This window comes from Bicyclus anynana, chromosome 9, assembly GCF_947172395.1.
Source record: "Bicyclus anynana chromosome 9, ilBicAnyn1.1, whole genome shotgun sequence".
NCBI lineage: Eukaryota > Metazoa > Arthropoda > Insecta > Lepidoptera > Nymphalidae > Bicyclus > Bicyclus anynana.
The window spans coordinates 3,594,861-3,612,976 of NC_069091.1; the positions used below are offsets into that span (position 1 = coordinate 3,594,861).

The following is an 18,116-nucleotide window of genomic DNA, read 5'->3' on the forward strand; positions in this document are numbered from 1 at the left end:
TGTTTGTTTATTGCAGATCTCGTTACGAATAGCTTGGCTGTATCCTATAATGTAAACATGAATAAATTATTGTTATTCTAAATGTAGAAGTGTTAATATTTAAGATTATTTTCATGGTACAGCTATATTTATTTGCACAGTTCATATGATTCTAACCAAGCTTTTTTTTGTAGTTCAACAATTTTAAATTTGTTAACCAACCTATATAAATCGCAGGATAATTTAATAAAACCTTAAAGATATACTAAATAAATAATAATTATTACATTTTTGAAAAAACAGAATCTTTCAAATCATTATACCAATTGATGTGAAGAACATATACTATATTCCAAAGTAGGCATCGATACATAATCAATTTTGAAACGCATGACATCCACAACAGTTAACCGAATCTTTTGATTCAACTTTAATTAATCGAAAACAGATGGCCCCTTGTTAGTCGCTGAATCGATATTTAATTGATATCGATATCATTTCATCGATAACTCGAGGGCCAAACACAATGACCTCCCTCCGAGCCACTAGCTTTCTATAAAGGCGTAATCACCTATTGTTCATAAAGTAACAAAAATAGACAATTAATACGTCGGCAAACTATAAAGACATGCATTTCTTTAGATTTTATGGTTACTTTGTGTAAGATAAAATCTCGTGTGGAACTTTGCATGTGCCTTGTGTAGGGTCATATAAAAACGCAGACCTTATGTCGTTTACCGTTTCGATTAGCCTTATTTTTATTTTGGCTTCAATATTATTGAGAGATGTGTAACAACTATTATTGTTCCGATAGTTGTTTCAGTCAATGGTCTTATAGCGAAAAGCTTCGACCAACACCTTAAGAAGCTTTCGCTTAACTGTTGGATCAAGAGTCGGATACAGAAGGCAGTGATTCTTGAGACGGCGCGTATTGTGAGGAGGTTCGTCACTCTGGAGCCCTGAGCACCGGTTGCTTGGGCACTCAAATGTCCCGCAGAGGGAGGGTTAAATTTTTTTTATAAGTTTTTAATAGCGTTTTGCATATTTTGTATGTATAACATTGATAAAATTTAAAAAAAGGAGAAATAAATAATTGAGAGTAATAATAATCTGAAATAATCATTAACAGACCACCAAAAATCTGTTAAATTTGCCAAATAAGACAGGTATACCTCCCCCCGTTGACGCCGCTGAGGTTCCAGTATCGATCCTAAACACTTGATAAATCAGAAACAAAAAACGGTACAACACTAAGGAGATTGTAAGTTTTTAGAGTTTTCTGCAAAATTTTGAGTATCATGTCATATCATGAGTCATAAAGTTAGGACGATTAGGAAACATCTACATTACATATTTATGTTCTACTTACTAGATGTTTACTTAGATGTTTGAAAACTAACGCCATCGATTGTAAGTTAAGTTAAGATAACATTAATTGGCTAACACTGATGAACGTTAAACGAAACAAAAGCTAGATGCATTATGACATAATCTATATCATACCTACTTTTGATTATTTGACGATTGATCTCTGTCATGCCTGACGAACCTTTTATGAATTATAAAATCGAGCTAGATATACGAGTAAGCTATAAAGAAATAAAATCAGAGATTTAACTGAGTGTCATAACTATTATAATTCCAAATAAAGTTGTTGAAGGACTATAAAACAAAGTTAAATATTTATTAAAATAAAATATCTTGAAAATACAAAAACGTTAAAACATATAAAATATTAACCAAAATGTACCTCTACAAATAGCTTGTAACGTTCACACATTAACACAATTTACGAAGGGATCCGATAATTGTGGAACTGCTTTATAAAGCTCGAGGCGCTGAACAATATTTCATTAGAACTTGTTTATTGCCATGCTTGAATATTTTGTTAGGTTACATTAATATTTAGTGCCAGAGAAACGCCTGCTACTTAGATTGGGTGAAGAGTTATTGGATGCACAATTGGAAAGGGGATTTCTCTCTATTTTAACTAGTGTTAGTACTCGGGTAAACATGACATAACTCGCTCCTGTTCAATAATTTCACACATGAAATTATTTTGACGACAGTCGATCAGTGAATCTTTTTATCTGGTTGCCCATTTGGGAGGGAGAAATATTATAGCTAACGAAAAGGTTTCAAAATATTTTGCAATTACTGTATCCCCAGAGAAGATAAAAAATAAAACAATAATTAATAAGGTTTCTTCACTTATTTCATTTCAATAATAATTATGATGAACGACAAACACTACCTCAGAGTACTGCATGTCATATTAAAGAAGCGAAAAGAGACAATTATATCTAACTGCGATAGTTTGGTTAGTATTTTCCCATGTGCTACTTTTAAATTCGGTATAACTACACGATTTTAATAACTATCTACAAAATAAGTCTATCAAAACTTGCTAAAAACATTACTTATAAATAAGAATATTTTAGATAACGTAGCAAGAATATTACAAATTTTCCTCGAGGAAACTTTTTAATTAAATCTTAAAATAATAGATGAGGAAGTACAACACTTTGACTTCCTCAAAATATCCACTTCTGAGTCAATATCGAAAATATTGTTTTGCGCAAGACAGGGTAAACGTGCCAATGATGAGACAATACCGCTTCCGACATACCACAAGACAATATGGCAATAAAAAGCGATTTTTCCATACAAGTTCAACAGCGACCGTGGAAAAACTCATGTGACGCAATGGTGAAACCAATTATCTCATAACGAATGAATCGGCTTTCACTTTTGTGTTCAAACAATGGGGTTCTCTTGAGTGATAATATTCTTTACCCCTCGTATTGTTTGCAAGGCCTTTGCACTTGAAGCTTGACTTGAGGTCACTTTCATACTATTACGAGGAATGTGTTCGTTTGCATATTATATGAAAGCTGTGTTTCAGTGTATGCTTTTATTATACTTTTTGTTAGTAGTAGAGCTCTTTGGAACAGGGCTCGTCTAGGGAAGTATCCTAAATACCTTTTCCTGTTATCAAGCACTATATACTGTTGTATTCTAGTTTGCAGAATATGCTTGCCGCTATTTATGAAGACGCTACTACTAGGGCATTGAAGGGCACAGGGAAAAGCATTGTGCAACATGATTTTAGCATTTCATGCAAAGTGTTCTGTACATGCTGAATGTGGAATGTGTGTTAATGACTCCAAAATAAAAAAAATAAACACTGTTTACTGACAGCAGAAATTGATTTTTAAAATATTTTACATGGTAAGTATTTTTTTAAAAGCAGAATATTTTGTTATGGTTTACTTTCAGTTTAAGGACCAACAGTAGTAAGTTATACCTATTACTGTTACTATAATTTACTGTTTCTAATACTTGCAATACTGCTAAATTACAAATACGACTTCAAACGAAAATACAGACATCGTTTTAATAGTAGAAGTCAATCTACATACGCAGCACAAATTGAGCGGTACTAAAAAGCTTTGGTATCTGTTTTGGGCAAAAAGAAAACTAGTTTCTAATACAAGCTATTCTCATTACAAATTCATGTTGGTTTATAATTAAAAGCAGCCATACTGTACAATAATTACTGACATGCTCCTAATTGATGAATCACGAACTTAATAAAAAATATACTCTATAGTCGTGTATCTTTTAATTAAGAATAATGTTTAAGTGTAGTAAAATTCTAATGCATTTAAAAAATATATTCTATTGGATTATTATTAATTTCCTTACATATTTTTATACCTTTGCATCTAAATTGTAAATTTATTGCAAAAATAAACAGAAACAACAACTTAAACCGATATTATTATTTCGGTTTTCATTTTATATTTCGAATAATAATAAAAATGACTTCAAAAGTAGACATGCAAATATTGATAAAGATATTAGAAAAAAAAAGATATTAGAAAGGCATAAATAAATAGTTGGAAGAGGCGAAACTTATTATTAAAGTCTATTCTTACACTTAAAAGATTTCAACGCGGACGAAGTTGCGGGCGTCTAATTGTCTAGAAAAATATCAAACGTATAATATCGTCTGAAATATGAGTCTAAGTTATATTTGTTATTATATAATCCCATAAAATACCAAAGCTTCAATCACTATTAATAGCATAATCTATCATCGATCTAGATTCTATATTATAATTCAAACCGCGGCAAAAATGATTATCGTTTCGATACCGTGTATTTATGTGCAATAAAATGCCTAATTAGCTCCCGTTATTCATCGGAAGCTTTACAACTCTTTTTTTTACAAAAAGCTCTTTAATTTTTTGTTTTTAAATATTTATAATCGAAATAGATATCCAATATTCTTCAAATGCAAGTTGTGTTATTACATGATTATGTAACAAGATTAACATTTATACAATCACATTTTTTTTTCTCAATTAAACAATAATAATAAAAGATATTTGGCTTTACTTACTTACTTTGGTTGGTAATAATATTTAATACTTACATATTTAATAACAGTACCTAAGTGTTTTGGAGACGTAAATGTTTTTATTACTATTAATTTATACCTGGATTCTTTGGTTTGCGGTTATTTTTCGCTACTCAAAGACAGACAATTACAAAATGTAATTAAAGGCTTGGATATAATTGGATATAGGCAGTGCACAATCGATTTTTCTATGCTACCTCGATACGCGCTTTGTCGTATTCATATCGGTCGGATGGAATGCACAAGTGTATTTATTTAATGGAAAGCTAAGTCAACGATCTTAGATTGGCCATTAATCTTAGCTAGTGTACATTACATCAAATTATACCATATCACGAAGATTATGAGAATGCATTGTGTCATCAACAATGCCCATCGTCTGCAGATTAAATAATCAAAATGTTTTAGGAAATTACGCGCTTTTGTTCACAAGACAAAGTGAAGAAAACGTGTGAAAGACGAAAACTTAGCGATAATCTACTAGAGGTGTGGAGAAATGTATTTCTAGTAATAATCATCATCACCATTATCAGCCTATTATATCCCACTACAGCACCAGACCTTTAACTTAAAGGAGAGGGTAGAACTCAGACCTACCTGTTATAGGTGTGGGTAGAACTCAGACCTACCTCTCATAAGAGGCAATGGGAATCAGACCCAGCACGCTGCTCCAATGCATGGTTGGCGAACTAAGCTAATATTGTTAAATTCTTCAATGACCACTTTCCTCAGACCAATTACATATGGGCTTGTATCGCACCCAAATTCACCAATAATATTGTCTGTAATTTTTGAGGGTGACGAGGTAAACTCTCACATTTAAAATATGCTGGGTCAGCCTGTTTCTACTATGGATAGGAACTGTAGCCAATAATTATGGAGTTTGAATTGTCAGCTTTGAAAGGTAGAAGGTTTCAAAGATCCTGACTCTCAGTCCTATTTATGTTTGTCTTTGTCATTTCTTAAAAAGACCAAGAACTATAATACAATATTATATTTTATTCGAATACGGCAAAGATATTCTTTGCCGATAATACTATAATTCTTTTCCGTATTTATATAACAAAGCGGGACCGCAGAATGAGTCATAACAATATATCAAATGGATTGACTTAGAAGCAAAAGCCTTTGAAGGCGTTTGATAAAGGTGTAATATTATTATAAATGGCCGTTGTCAAAATATTTCAGACAATCCTAATTAGGTTCTTGTGCGGAACAAAGACGTGGTAGTAACGAACGGAGGCGCGTGCTTCGAAAGCTACAAAAAGCTACTAGTTCGTGTGGTACAAGTTATAAGACATTGGCAAACTATAAATCAATATAATCTGTAGAATAATAAGAATAATAATGAAGTTTTCGTGTTACGGCGTTTGTTAACAAACTCCTCCTAAACGGCTCGACCGATTTCAATGTTTTTTTTTTGTATATAAGAGTAATTTTTACATATTGGTAGGTATGAGGTCATAAAATAACCATTGTCGGGGTCAGCAAGTATAAAAATATAATTATTTCTATCATCCTTGCTGCCGTGCATTCGAAAATTTAGATTTACTTATTTTAAATGTAATGGTTTTAACTAAGTTTAAAATATATTGTTTTCTTAAACACGTATTGCTTAAGAAAATAATAAATGCAAACGTATTTCTTTTGTTTTATATACTTTCATGCTTTAACTATTCTACCGGTCATCGTTTGTGGTGAATTATTCAATTAAATATTGTTCATAATATTATTAATAAAATTAAAACATAAAGAACAATATTAAAAAGGTCTTTTCAAAATAAAAATATGTAAATGATTTGACTAGTAACCCTGATTTTTTTTTGTTTGTACAATAAAAGTATTAATTCTCGCTGTCTCTTAATACTTGTACCGTTGTAAACGTTCTCTCAATGAAAGGCTAACGAAGTGAAATTAATTACTAAACAATATTACAAACACAAATATCCCGTTGCGTGTTATTCTCTAGTCTTGTGTTCTTGTTTCGTAATTTGAAATATCAGTGACTTTTATTACATGCTTTTTTTAAGCTTGCACAAAGTCATACTTATCATCATCGTTACCACCATCATCATCATCATCATCATCATCATCATCATCATCATCATCATCATCATCATCATCATCATCATCATCATCATCATCATCATCATCATCATCATTATCATCATCATCATCATAACATAAAACAATCATCATGAAGGCCTTTGTCGGGACTTCTTAACACCATGTTTGAGAGACACCTGCAACTTGCTTGTTGACGTCAAATGGTCATAAGGGGTCATCTCCTATCACAACACTTTCCGGTGTACGCTCACCGTTCTTACGTCTTGGGAATTTCCAAATATTAATTATTTTTATATATCCTATAGGTGGACGTTTAAATAACAAAGTATTTTTTTAATTTTAAATTCAAATGAAGTTTATAATTTCAGTATAGCAACCCGAAGTTGGGAAGTTTTTAGAGTTCCTCACTGTTGCTTGCATTTAATAGCAATCTTTGCAATATCATTGTAAGCACGCTGACCAAAAACAGAGCAGCATTTTGGGTCTAAGCTGCAAATTCTTACTATTAAAGAAAAGTTTGTATGATGAAATAGGCCATGATAATAAAATCAACTAAAACTCTTATGAAAGATTATTAGTTATAGTTTTTCCTTCATGAATAATCTTATTGTTAACAATGATCTCAATCAAGATCATAATATTGGGATACCTATAGGTATTTTTAATCCACCTTCAAAGACATGGTACAAAAACTTTAAAGCTTTTAGGACATACGCAATACGGATGTTTACATCCTATCTGAGGACTGAGTCACGATGAAATAAATCTATTGTCAAAATAATCGAACGTATTTTTTTCATTTTGTATTACTAAGAGCTTATTTACCTATACAATAATACTAGCGGACGCCCGCGACTTAATCCGTGTGAATTTCATTTTTTCACAAATCCTATAATGATTTTTTCCGTGATAAAAAGTATCTACCTCAGTATTTTGCTTGAAACCTTCTCTGTATCTATGGTTCAGCCATTTCAGAAATCAGCCCGGAAAAACAGAGAGGCAGACAGATAGACAATTTTAACTGTATTTTAACGGCCCACCACATGGCCATGCCTCCATTCTTATAGGAGAGGGGATATGGAGCTTAGACCCACCATTAACTACCACTATCAGATGTTACTGATAAAGGTCGGATCCAGCTGCTTAACGTGTACTCCGAGGCACGGAGAGGAGGGAGGGAGGCGGCAACACCACCGACTTTCCAACTCGGAATTGAGAATTTTACTGAAATTTTCTTAGCATAAGGAAAAACTCAGTATCTTTGCCTCACCCGAGTGCGGACCGTGCGTTAGCTTCGAAAGTAAGCATGTTTCAAGAGTTCACAAATTGTCAATCTATACTAATATTATAAAGCTGAAGAGTTTGATTGTTTGTTTGTTGGATTGAACGCGCTTATCTCAGGAACTACTGGTCCGATTTGAAAAGTTCTTTCAGTGTTAGATAGCCCATTTATCGAGGAAGGCTATAGGCTATATATTATCTCCGTATTCCTACGGGAACGGGAACCACGCGGGTAAAACCGCGCGGCGTCAGCTAGTTGTCCTATAAAACATATTTTTAGTATGGTAAGAAAAAAAAATTGGATTTGGCGAACATAGTACTCATAGTCAAACCAGTCCAATTTGGTGAAAGTTTATATTTGTGCATACTAACACCTGAACTAATGCAGAGTACATACTCACGTACGCTTCCGGTTCTTTTGCCGGAGGTGTAATTTTTTTTTTTTAATATTCGAATGGCCGAAGAGCTATTCAAGTAGTTATGTAGCATTTAAACACCGTCTCGGATGTATTGATGGATCGCCTCGATGATACTCTTGTCAGAATCGAACGATGTTGTTACGTGTATAATGTACGACCCGTTGTAGCCCGCGGCTTTGGCTGTATTCAAGCATAACATGTTGATCGTAAAGTTTGAAAAAAAAGTTTTGAATAAGTGTAGGTGTTAAATTGCAAAAGTTCAGGAGCAATGAATACTTAATTTGCTGTGCTCCGCAAAAAAGTGATGAACATGAGTTAATCCAATCACACTTTATTTTTTCAATTACTTATTTTATTTGTTCAATTATCAATACATCTATATCAATAGGTAAATGAATAAAAATGAAGTGCCTGTCTGTAAGTTCAAGATAACTATGTTTCCTGAAGTGCTTATAGTTACATACACGAAACTAAACCCAACTTTTTTACCGAATTCAAAAAAGGAGGGTTTCTCAATTCGACCGTATTTATATATTTTTTTTTAATTTTTGTTTGTAGGGGCTAATCTCTGGAACGTCTGAACCGATTTAAACGAGACTTTCAATGGTAGGTTATTGAGCATAAAGACTACTTTTTATCCATGAACATGATTTGGTTCTTGCGGGATTTATGAGCTTGATGCATTTCACGCTAACGAAGTTACAGGCATATACTAGTATATTTATAATAGTAGTAGGATTATATTTTTAGGTAATTTAATTTGCATCACACTAGAAACATGTTTCATTATAGATAATATCAATCGTTCTGATTCATAGCAATTACTGGTTCTATGAATAACCAAATTTGTTGAAAGGTGAAGAGTAACGTCTAGGGGCTTATGAAACAATTAAAAGATCGATCAAATGCAATTTTAATCTACTTAATCAAACTACTTATTCATGACAGCTCTTATTTTTTTTTCATCATCATCACATCAGCTGAAAGACGTCCTCTGCCCTACTGCAGGACATACTTTAGGCCTTTTGTAGGGACTTCCAAAGATCACTAAGCCGCTTGCATCCAGCGAATCCCTGCGACTTGCATGATGCTTGATTGCGCTTGATGTCGTCAGTCCATCTGGTGTGGGGTCATCATCATCATCATCATCATCATATCAGCCGATGGACGTCCACTGCAGGACATAGGCCTTTTGTAGGGACTTCCAAACATCACGATACTGAGCCAACTGCATCCAGCGAATCCCTGCGACTCGCTTGATGTCGTCAGTCCACCTGGTGGGGGGTCGGCCAACACTGCGCTTACTAGTGCGGGGTCGCCATTCCAGCACTTTGGGACCCCAACGTCCATCGGCTCTTCGCACTATGTGCCCCGCCCATTGCCACTTCAGCTTCGCAACTCGTTGAGCTATGTCAGTGACTTTGGTTCTTCTGCGGATCTCCTCATTTCTGATTCGATCACGCAGAGATACTCCTAACATAGCTCGTTCCATCGCCCGCTGTGTGACTCTGAGCCTTCTTATGAGGCCCATAGTTAGCGACCAAGTCTCGGAACCATAGGTCATCACTGGCAACACGCACTGTTCGAAGACTTTTGTCTTCAGGCACTGAGGAATTTCGGACGAAAAGATGTCGCGAAGTTTCCCGAATGCAGCCCAGCCGAGTTGGATTCGACGGTTCACCTCTTTCTCGAAATTGGACCTACCTAACTGGATCATATGTCCTAGGTATATGTATTCGTCTACAATTTCGAGTGCAGCGTTCTCAACTATAACTGGGTGGAGCGATACATGAGCATTACACATTATTTTTGTTTTGCCCATGTTCATTTTCAGGCCCACCTGTTGAGAAACGCTGCTGAGGTCATTGAGCATGGTACTAAGGTCATCCAGAGTCTGTGCCATGATGACTACATCATCCGCGAACCGCAGTTGAGTGATGTACTCGCCATTGATGTTGATGCCAAGTCCGTTCCAGTCCAGAAGCTTAAAGACGTCTTCCAATGCGGCGGTAAATAGCTTCGGAGAGATCACATCTCCCTGACGCACTCCTCGCTGCAACTGGATTGGCCTCGTAGTCTGATCCTGAATACGGACTGACATAGTGGCGTTTTCGTACAAGCACTTCAACGCTTGGATATACCTGTAATCAATTCGGCATCTCTGCAATGACCTTAGCACAGCCCAGGTTTCCACCGAATCGAAGGCTTTCTCATAGTCCACAAACGCTAAGCAAAGTGGCTGGTTATACTCGTGAGTCTTCTGTATAACCTGCCGCAGCGTATGGATGTGGTCTATGGTACTAAAGCCTTTTCGGAAACCGGCTTGTTCGGGAGGCTGGAAGTCGTCAAACCTATTAGCGAGACGATTCGTAATGACTCTCGAGAACAATTTGTAAACATGGCTCAGCAGCGAGATGGGTCTGTAATTCTTCAGCAAGGTGTTGTCACCTTTTTTGAAGAACAGAACCACCACGCTCCTATGCCACGCCTCAGGCGTCGTGCCCTCGTGAATGACGGAATTGAACAATCGCTGAAGGACTTTAAGTATCGGTTTTCCACCCGCTTTCAGGAGTTCTGCTGTGATTCCGTCCTCACCTGGCGCCTTATTGTTCTTCAGGTGTTTGAGAGCCACACTAATCTCGTATAGGCTGACGTCCGGGATATCTTCGGTATAGTGTCGGGTCAACTTGGCTCTGGGGTCTTTAGCCAAGTTGTCAACAGGCTGCTGGGTAGTCGTGTATAGCTGTCCATAGAACTTCTCGACCTCACTTAATAACTCGGGCTTGGAAGAAATCAGATTACCGTGCTCGGTCTTCAAACGCGTCAGCTGCCTCTGTCCAATAGACAGATCTCTGGCGAAAACTTTCGAGCCGCGATTGTTTTCAATCGCATTTTTAATACGCTCGGTATTGAAGTTTCGCAAGTCGCTGGTTTGCGACTTAGAGATCTGTCTACTGATTTGTCGGTATTTTGACGCATCTGCTGAAGACTGCAATCTCATTTCTTGCCTCTCTTCCATGAGTTTAAGTGTATGGTCTGAGAACTTTTTGGTTCTTTTCGTACGGTGGGTCTTATAGAACTTAGACCCAACGGAATGGACAGTTTCCACGAACCTGTTGTTCAGATCGTCCACAGTTTCGCAATTTGCTAGGCAATCAAAGCGGTTCTGCAGTTCTAGTTGAAAGGACTCGGGGTTTTGGATATGGGCACGAGTAGGTCGGAGCGTAGACTTCACCAGTCGATACCGTTCCAGCTGAACGTTGATATTCAACGTGCCTCTAACCATTCGGTGATCGCTACCGGTTTTCACCCTATGGATCACAGAAACATCGTTGAATATTTGCCGTTTGGTAGACAAGATGAAGTCAATCTCATTTTTCGTGGAACCATCGGGGCTCATCCAGGTCCATTTCCTGTGTGGTGGCTTCTTGAAGAAGGAGTTCATCATAAAGAGGCCCTCCTTCTCCATGAAGTCAGCCAACATTTGGCCCCTATCGTTCCGTTGCCCATACCCAAATCGTCCCACTTTCAACTCTGAACCGCTACGTTTGCCCAGCTTTGCGTTAAAATCCCCCATCACAACATTGTAATGAGAGTTTGAGGCATGTATGGCTTTAGAAATATCCTCATACAATACCTCTACCTCCTCGTCGGGATGTGTCGAGGTCGGTGCGTAAACCTGTATAACCTTCAACGAATACCGTTTGGTAATTCGGAGGACCAGGAACGCTACCCTGCTCGACACACTCTCGACTTTTACAACATTGTTCACGAGGGACTTGTGAACGATAAATCCGACACCACCCTGGGACTGTTGGTCGCCCTCCCCCCTCTCTGTGGGGTCAACGATATTTTTTTTTATTTTACTTTCATTTTATTCATACTCTTTATTTGCACATCACAAAAAGAAATAAACTATAGCACAGACTATTGAAAAAGTATTTACATATTTTGTTAGTCTATTTTTTTCGTAAGTTACACTCATAAATTTAATAAATACAGTGTTCTAAGCATGTACTAACGGTAGCACTTAATTAAAATAAAATAAAATATTATCATAAAATCGTGTTTTGAAAACGAATAAACATGAATTAAAAATTAAAGAAAGGGTTATATATGCCTCTATATTGTAGAAACTATGTGGCTATGCCATTTAACCATCAACTTTTATGCTTAGAAACTACACAATCCTGTAGAATTATATGGTTTTTGCGTGGTTATTTCACGTAAAAACCGTCATCTCAGCAACCGAGACGCTACGTGATCGGCCGCTAACTGGACTCGTTGCGGTTATCTAATGATAACTTATTCGTATTTTTGTTTTGATTTGGTGCAATCGAATGAGACAAGACCAAACAGAGATCTGATTTGTTATTTCTGGACAAATTATGTAGGTTATTTTATGTGTTTGTCGAGTTTTTAGTGCCTTTACAATGAAAACATTTCGGTTTGATCATCGTTTCGACATATGACTATCAGGTACGATATCAGATTACGAGTAAATTCTTAAAATATCAGTAAATATTAATATGCTGCAATTTACCAAAATCAGTCTGGGGGCACGGCAGTGCCCTCACAATCTTCAATTTAACTGCAGGCCAAAAACGTCTCTTAAGATAGTAAAAATGACACCAGTTTTAGCAGACTCAGAAGTGGATTACAAAAATAAGAAAACCAAACAAACAAAAGTTATTCACAATATTTGTCAGGACAACTTAATTAACTAATCAAATGGTAACCAAAATAAGACCCTAGAATGGCAGAGAGTGAGTGAGTGATATCCTTGTGAGTGGAGTCACGAACTTGTGATCGTTGTGTGTAGGGTTAAAGGCGCCTTTGAAACTTAACTAACACTCCCCTTTTCCACTCATTTCACTCTCCCCGCCTATTCCAAGTACCTAACCCATAAAAAATTACACAACAACAAAAAGTCGTTCCCGCCTACCTATCGCTACTCCTCTCTAACTCCCTACTCCTTACGGAAACATGTCGTGCCACCTAGCGTCGGCACAAGCCAACACGAGATCGTGCGATGTCATATCCATCTCATACTAGGGACTATTTTTTACACCAGCTAGGTACTCTACTGAGCAACTACTCAGTCCCAAAAATCCCGACCCAGGATTTGGAATTTGTCTTTTGTCTTTTCAAATCAGTAGACCAAAGTCCAACCAATGGCTATCCACCGTTGAACATAGAACCGACGTGCGTCCAATGTTTCTCTACATGCAATACAGCCGTCTAATAAAGCAAACGTTAACAAAATGATAAATGACTATAACACAAACAGCAATAATTTAACAATCAATGGGATCAGTCCACAACTTGCAATTTCTATCTTTAATTAGATGCTCGATATAAATGAATTACAAGCTTCATAACGAAGTTATAGTCATAATTCATATCGGATATAAATCAAAGTCAACTCACTCAATTAACACTGTTAACATTATTGAATTAATTAAAACTAAATAGTTAGTGCTACATTTTAATTAAAATTAAATAGTATTGTAATTTAATTCATATAGTACTTTCAAAAAATACACAAATTCTAAATTTGATTAGTTGTATAAAATAAAACTAATCAAATTTAGAATTTGTGTAATATTTTCAACTTTTATTTGTGTAATGTGTGTAACTCAGTTGGTTTTACTATTTCAAACGGATACAAACTGTATTTTATTCAAAATCCCATTTAAAAGTTATCTTTACTAATATTAAAAAAAGTTAGTGAGTGTGTGAGGTTTAGGTAATCTCTGGATCTACTGAACCGATTTTGAAAATTCTTTTACCGATAAAATGCCTCGTAATATGTGGGTAATATAGGCGAGAATGATAGATGGGATTTACGAGGATAAAATCGCGGGGCGTTGTCGTTATCATCCCATATTCGGCTCACTGCTGAGCTCGAGTCTCCTCTCAGAATGATAGCGGGGCGTTGGCTAGATTTAAATATTTATAAGAAAAAACACTTTAAATAATAATTTGTATTCTAATTTTGGCACTTCATTCATTACTACAAAATTCATAAATATATTATTATTGTTAACGCAATTTAAATGTCAGTATCCCAGAATTTAATTATTCATTATAATGATATCATCTTATTTTCTTTACAAATTAAAGCCTTATTAGTGAATAAATTAATTAAAAAATGGCATTAATAAATCCGAATTTTAAAATATCACAGCTTTTCAACTTATAAATTAGACTAGTGACATTTGAGATTTATGTAATATAATAAGTTGGTATATATATATAATTATAGATGGACGTATGATTCATTCAAATTCTCATAGAGTCAAAAGATAACATTTAAAATAGTGTTACATTTTAATTATTAGAATAATGTGAAAAGCAGATTTTATTGGTTTAGGATTACCAACGCTTATGTAGTATATCAAGTTGATATATACTAACAATATAAAGAGGCATGAATTGTTTGTTTGTTCGCATAGTATGGGCTCCGAAACTGCTGAACCGATTTGAAAAATTGTTATTACTGTGGGAAAGCTACACTATCCTCGGATGCTGTAGTCTATATTTTATCCCCGTATACCTACGGGAACGGAAACTACTAGTATGTAATAAAATGACTTTAGTCCTCCAGTAAAAAAAGATCTTCTTTTTATTTTGTTTTAAATTTAACTTCATTAGAATACAAGCACACTGGCCATAGAATTTTTAGGTCAAAGTTCCCCTCGATTGCTCCTGGATTTCATCATCAGACCCTGACATGATGACTATGGGACCACATGGAAAGTATACCCTATTAAATAAAAAAGGGTCTTCCAAATCGGTTCAGGTGTCTTCGGGTAATCGGTGTACTTAAATAAAAAAAATATCAATTTGAGAATCTCCTCCTTTTTGAAGTCAGTTAAAAATATTATATTGTGCAAAATAGGGTATTTCGAGTTTATTATAATTAATCTATTTGTTTCTTCATACTAATATTACATTTGTCTATTTGGTATGGTAAACAAAATTGCAGCCTTCAATGGAATGCATTTGTTTAGTCTATTCACTCTTGCATTGAAGATAAACTAAAAGTTCAGCTTTATAATCTTTAGTACAATTTAGCGGATGTGTGGAAAATTACGTTTTTCATAAAATTAATACTTTTTTATTTAAGTACATTAAATGTTGCATTTAAGTGTTATAAACTGTTTTTCTATGTTATTTCGAAATAGTGTAGACTTGTTAAGGTAAAATTAAAGCTAGGAGGCATTCTGACTCATCCAAATCTGAGAAAAGTCCACAACAAAGTAAGCCATTCTCAGTATACTACGCAGTTTATCTTTATTTTTATTATGTAGATATAGGTAAGTAAATATCCCAAATCACCAGGAAATCGATATTTTTTTCCATCAATTAAGTGATCTCTGTTTAACTAAAGGGCAGAGGAAATGGACACCTCATCGTTTTATAATTTGCATTAAACTGCAATAACACGATTTTATAGATCGGCAAATGTTAATTTAGAACTACTACATAGTTGTTTGAATGACTCATAGATTTCCTTAATTTTTGTAATCTAGATTCGAACATAGATCATAGAACACAAATTAAGGCGAGCTTATATTATGCTGGACAAAATTAAAAAACTGTCTATGATTTAAATGACGATTTTTGATTGATATTCATAATGAACTTATCAAATTTAAAACACCACTGGCTTTTAGATTAAATTGTTGGAAATGTCGGAAAAAATCAAGCTGCCTGTGAAAAAGTCGACATTTTAATAGATAAATAACTAACTGTGTTATATCTATTGTTATTTTCTTTTCACAAAAGAGGAAATAAAGATATTTGTCCTCTTAATTTTTACAGATTTTAATTAAATTTCGTGGAGTCATAAAATAAAAATTAAGTTAAGCAAATCTAGTAATACGGTTATAGTAATGAAATTTAACAAAATAAACTCTTATTTTTATAGATTCCTGTAGATACATTTTAATAAGAAATGATTTCGTTAAGATATTTCAAGCTTCACACAGTCAGATCATCAATGCAATTCTCAATGCAATCATGGACATCTTCAATGCAATTTTGGACAGATTTTTGATGATTTTGATTTGATCGATTTTTTTAAAAATAATTTAGAAATTAGCGGACGCCGTGAACCGGGAATCATGTTTAATTAGGATCAGGATATAAAGTGTATATTGCTCATCTCCATCATTTTCTAGTAAAAAGTCCAATAAAATAAGTGCAGCCGTTCCATAGATTAGCCCGGACAAACAGACACAAATTTTATAAAAACTTGTTTATGTTTTAGTATTTGTGTAAATACATAACTGCACTCAAAAAACACAGTTATTTTAAAATCACTCAATCATATTTTCTCGATTTTCTTTCTAATCGATTCCAATGTAGAGAATTACAGATAAGATGAGAACGATCGGAAGAGTATTGCTATTGTCAGATATATTAGTGTCGCAAGAAATAATATTATGTAACGGTGATAACTAAAAAGTTCCTGGCTGTGTTTATTGTGGGCTTTTCTCAGACGAATGTACTTTTGCAAGCTTCATATCTTTAATTATAAGTTTGTAAATTTACTTATTACACCATCATTTATAATACCTAATATAAAAAATAATAACAAATTTATTTACGATTTAACATGAATTTACCTCACAGAATAGATGAAAAGCTTTGACTGCGAATCATTGGCGGTTTCACGGGTTTAAAGTTTAACTACATTTACCAGATTGGGGTACCTACCTCTTTATAATAACACTAGCTGACGCCACGCGGTTTTACCCGCGTGGTTCCCGTTCCCGTAGAAATACGGTGATAAAAAATATAACCTATAGCCTTACTCGATAAATGGGCTATCTAACACTGAAAGAATTTTTCAAATCAGTTCCTGAGATTAGCGCGTTCAACAAAACAAACAAACAAACTCTTCAGTTTTATAATATTAGTATTGATAAACTTATGAAATGAAAATTAAAGGTTGTAAAAAAACATTATTTTCCAATTAAAATTTTCATTAAGATCTTTATTAATATGCATAAAGATCTAATTTTCATAGAATTGACGAAAATTTATTTATTTATAGTTGTGACTTATTGATAAAATATATAGTGGTAGTAGGTTCTACAATAACAAAAGCACTAACCTGCTGATACATTATAAATATCTCTAATCATCATAAATGAATATGTACTTACATCATGGTCAGGCACATATGAATAGACATGGAGCTTGTCGATCCTTATCGTCCCTTGAAAGGGGTAGAGCAGCGCACCCCTCTGCACCTCCACGGATGTCCACACGCTCACCGAAGCCTCCCTACCCCTAGCACCCCCTGGGGTCAAAGCCAGGCTCAACTCCTGAGGAATCAGAACTAGAGTCTCCATCTTATTAACACATAACAGTTCCTTCAGTTATCACTAAGTTCAATAAAAGCTCACAGTTCACAGTTCATTAAATAAAATGCAAAATATGTCCAGTTCCATCACGATTAACGAGGGTTAAAATCGATTATCCGATCCGAATGATTGATGGTGGAGACATCGATAAAAAATCGAGTCCAAAATCGCGTGATTTGTTTTTTAAGGCAAGGTTTGTTGATCCCGTCCTAATATTGTCCGATAGGGCAATACCGTAAAGGGTGTCTTATGTAGGATGCGCGCGCGTTCTTCTCTCAACGAGCACTGAAGGAAGCGCTAACATTGACCTTAGGCACGGCCGTGATCGCGTTTACAGTTCATTTTTTGTTCGATAAAAAGGAGAGGAGTAAGGCCCTACAAACTTTTCATGCACCTCCGCTGTAAGAATCTCAACCTTAAGATACTGATGTTAAGGGTGTGTAAAGGTGTGTTGTTAAGGTTGTAAGAAGTAGTAAGGTGCTCCCCTCCTAAGGCGGCACCTGCGTTCGCGCGCGCCGCCCGTCAGAGCGCCGCAGAGCCTCGCACCGTACACCTGATTTTAAA

The 18,116-nt window shown here is 35.2% G+C and overlaps 1 protein-coding gene across 1 annotated transcript in view; it reads right to left on the reverse strand.

The window, feature by feature from the left end:
- Positions 1-17,846, reverse strand: part of LOC112050186 (zinc finger protein 177-like) — an 87,644-nt gene extending 69,798 nt beyond the window's left edge. The window contains exon 1 of the mRNA XM_024088379.2: positions 17,352-17,846. Within this exon, the coding sequence (XP_023944147.1) occupies positions 17,352-17,540 (189 nt within the window). The 5' untranslated portion in view covers positions 17,541-17,846. The remainder of the gene's footprint in view (positions 1-17,351) is intronic.
- Positions 17,847-18,116: the final 270 nt, after the last annotated feature.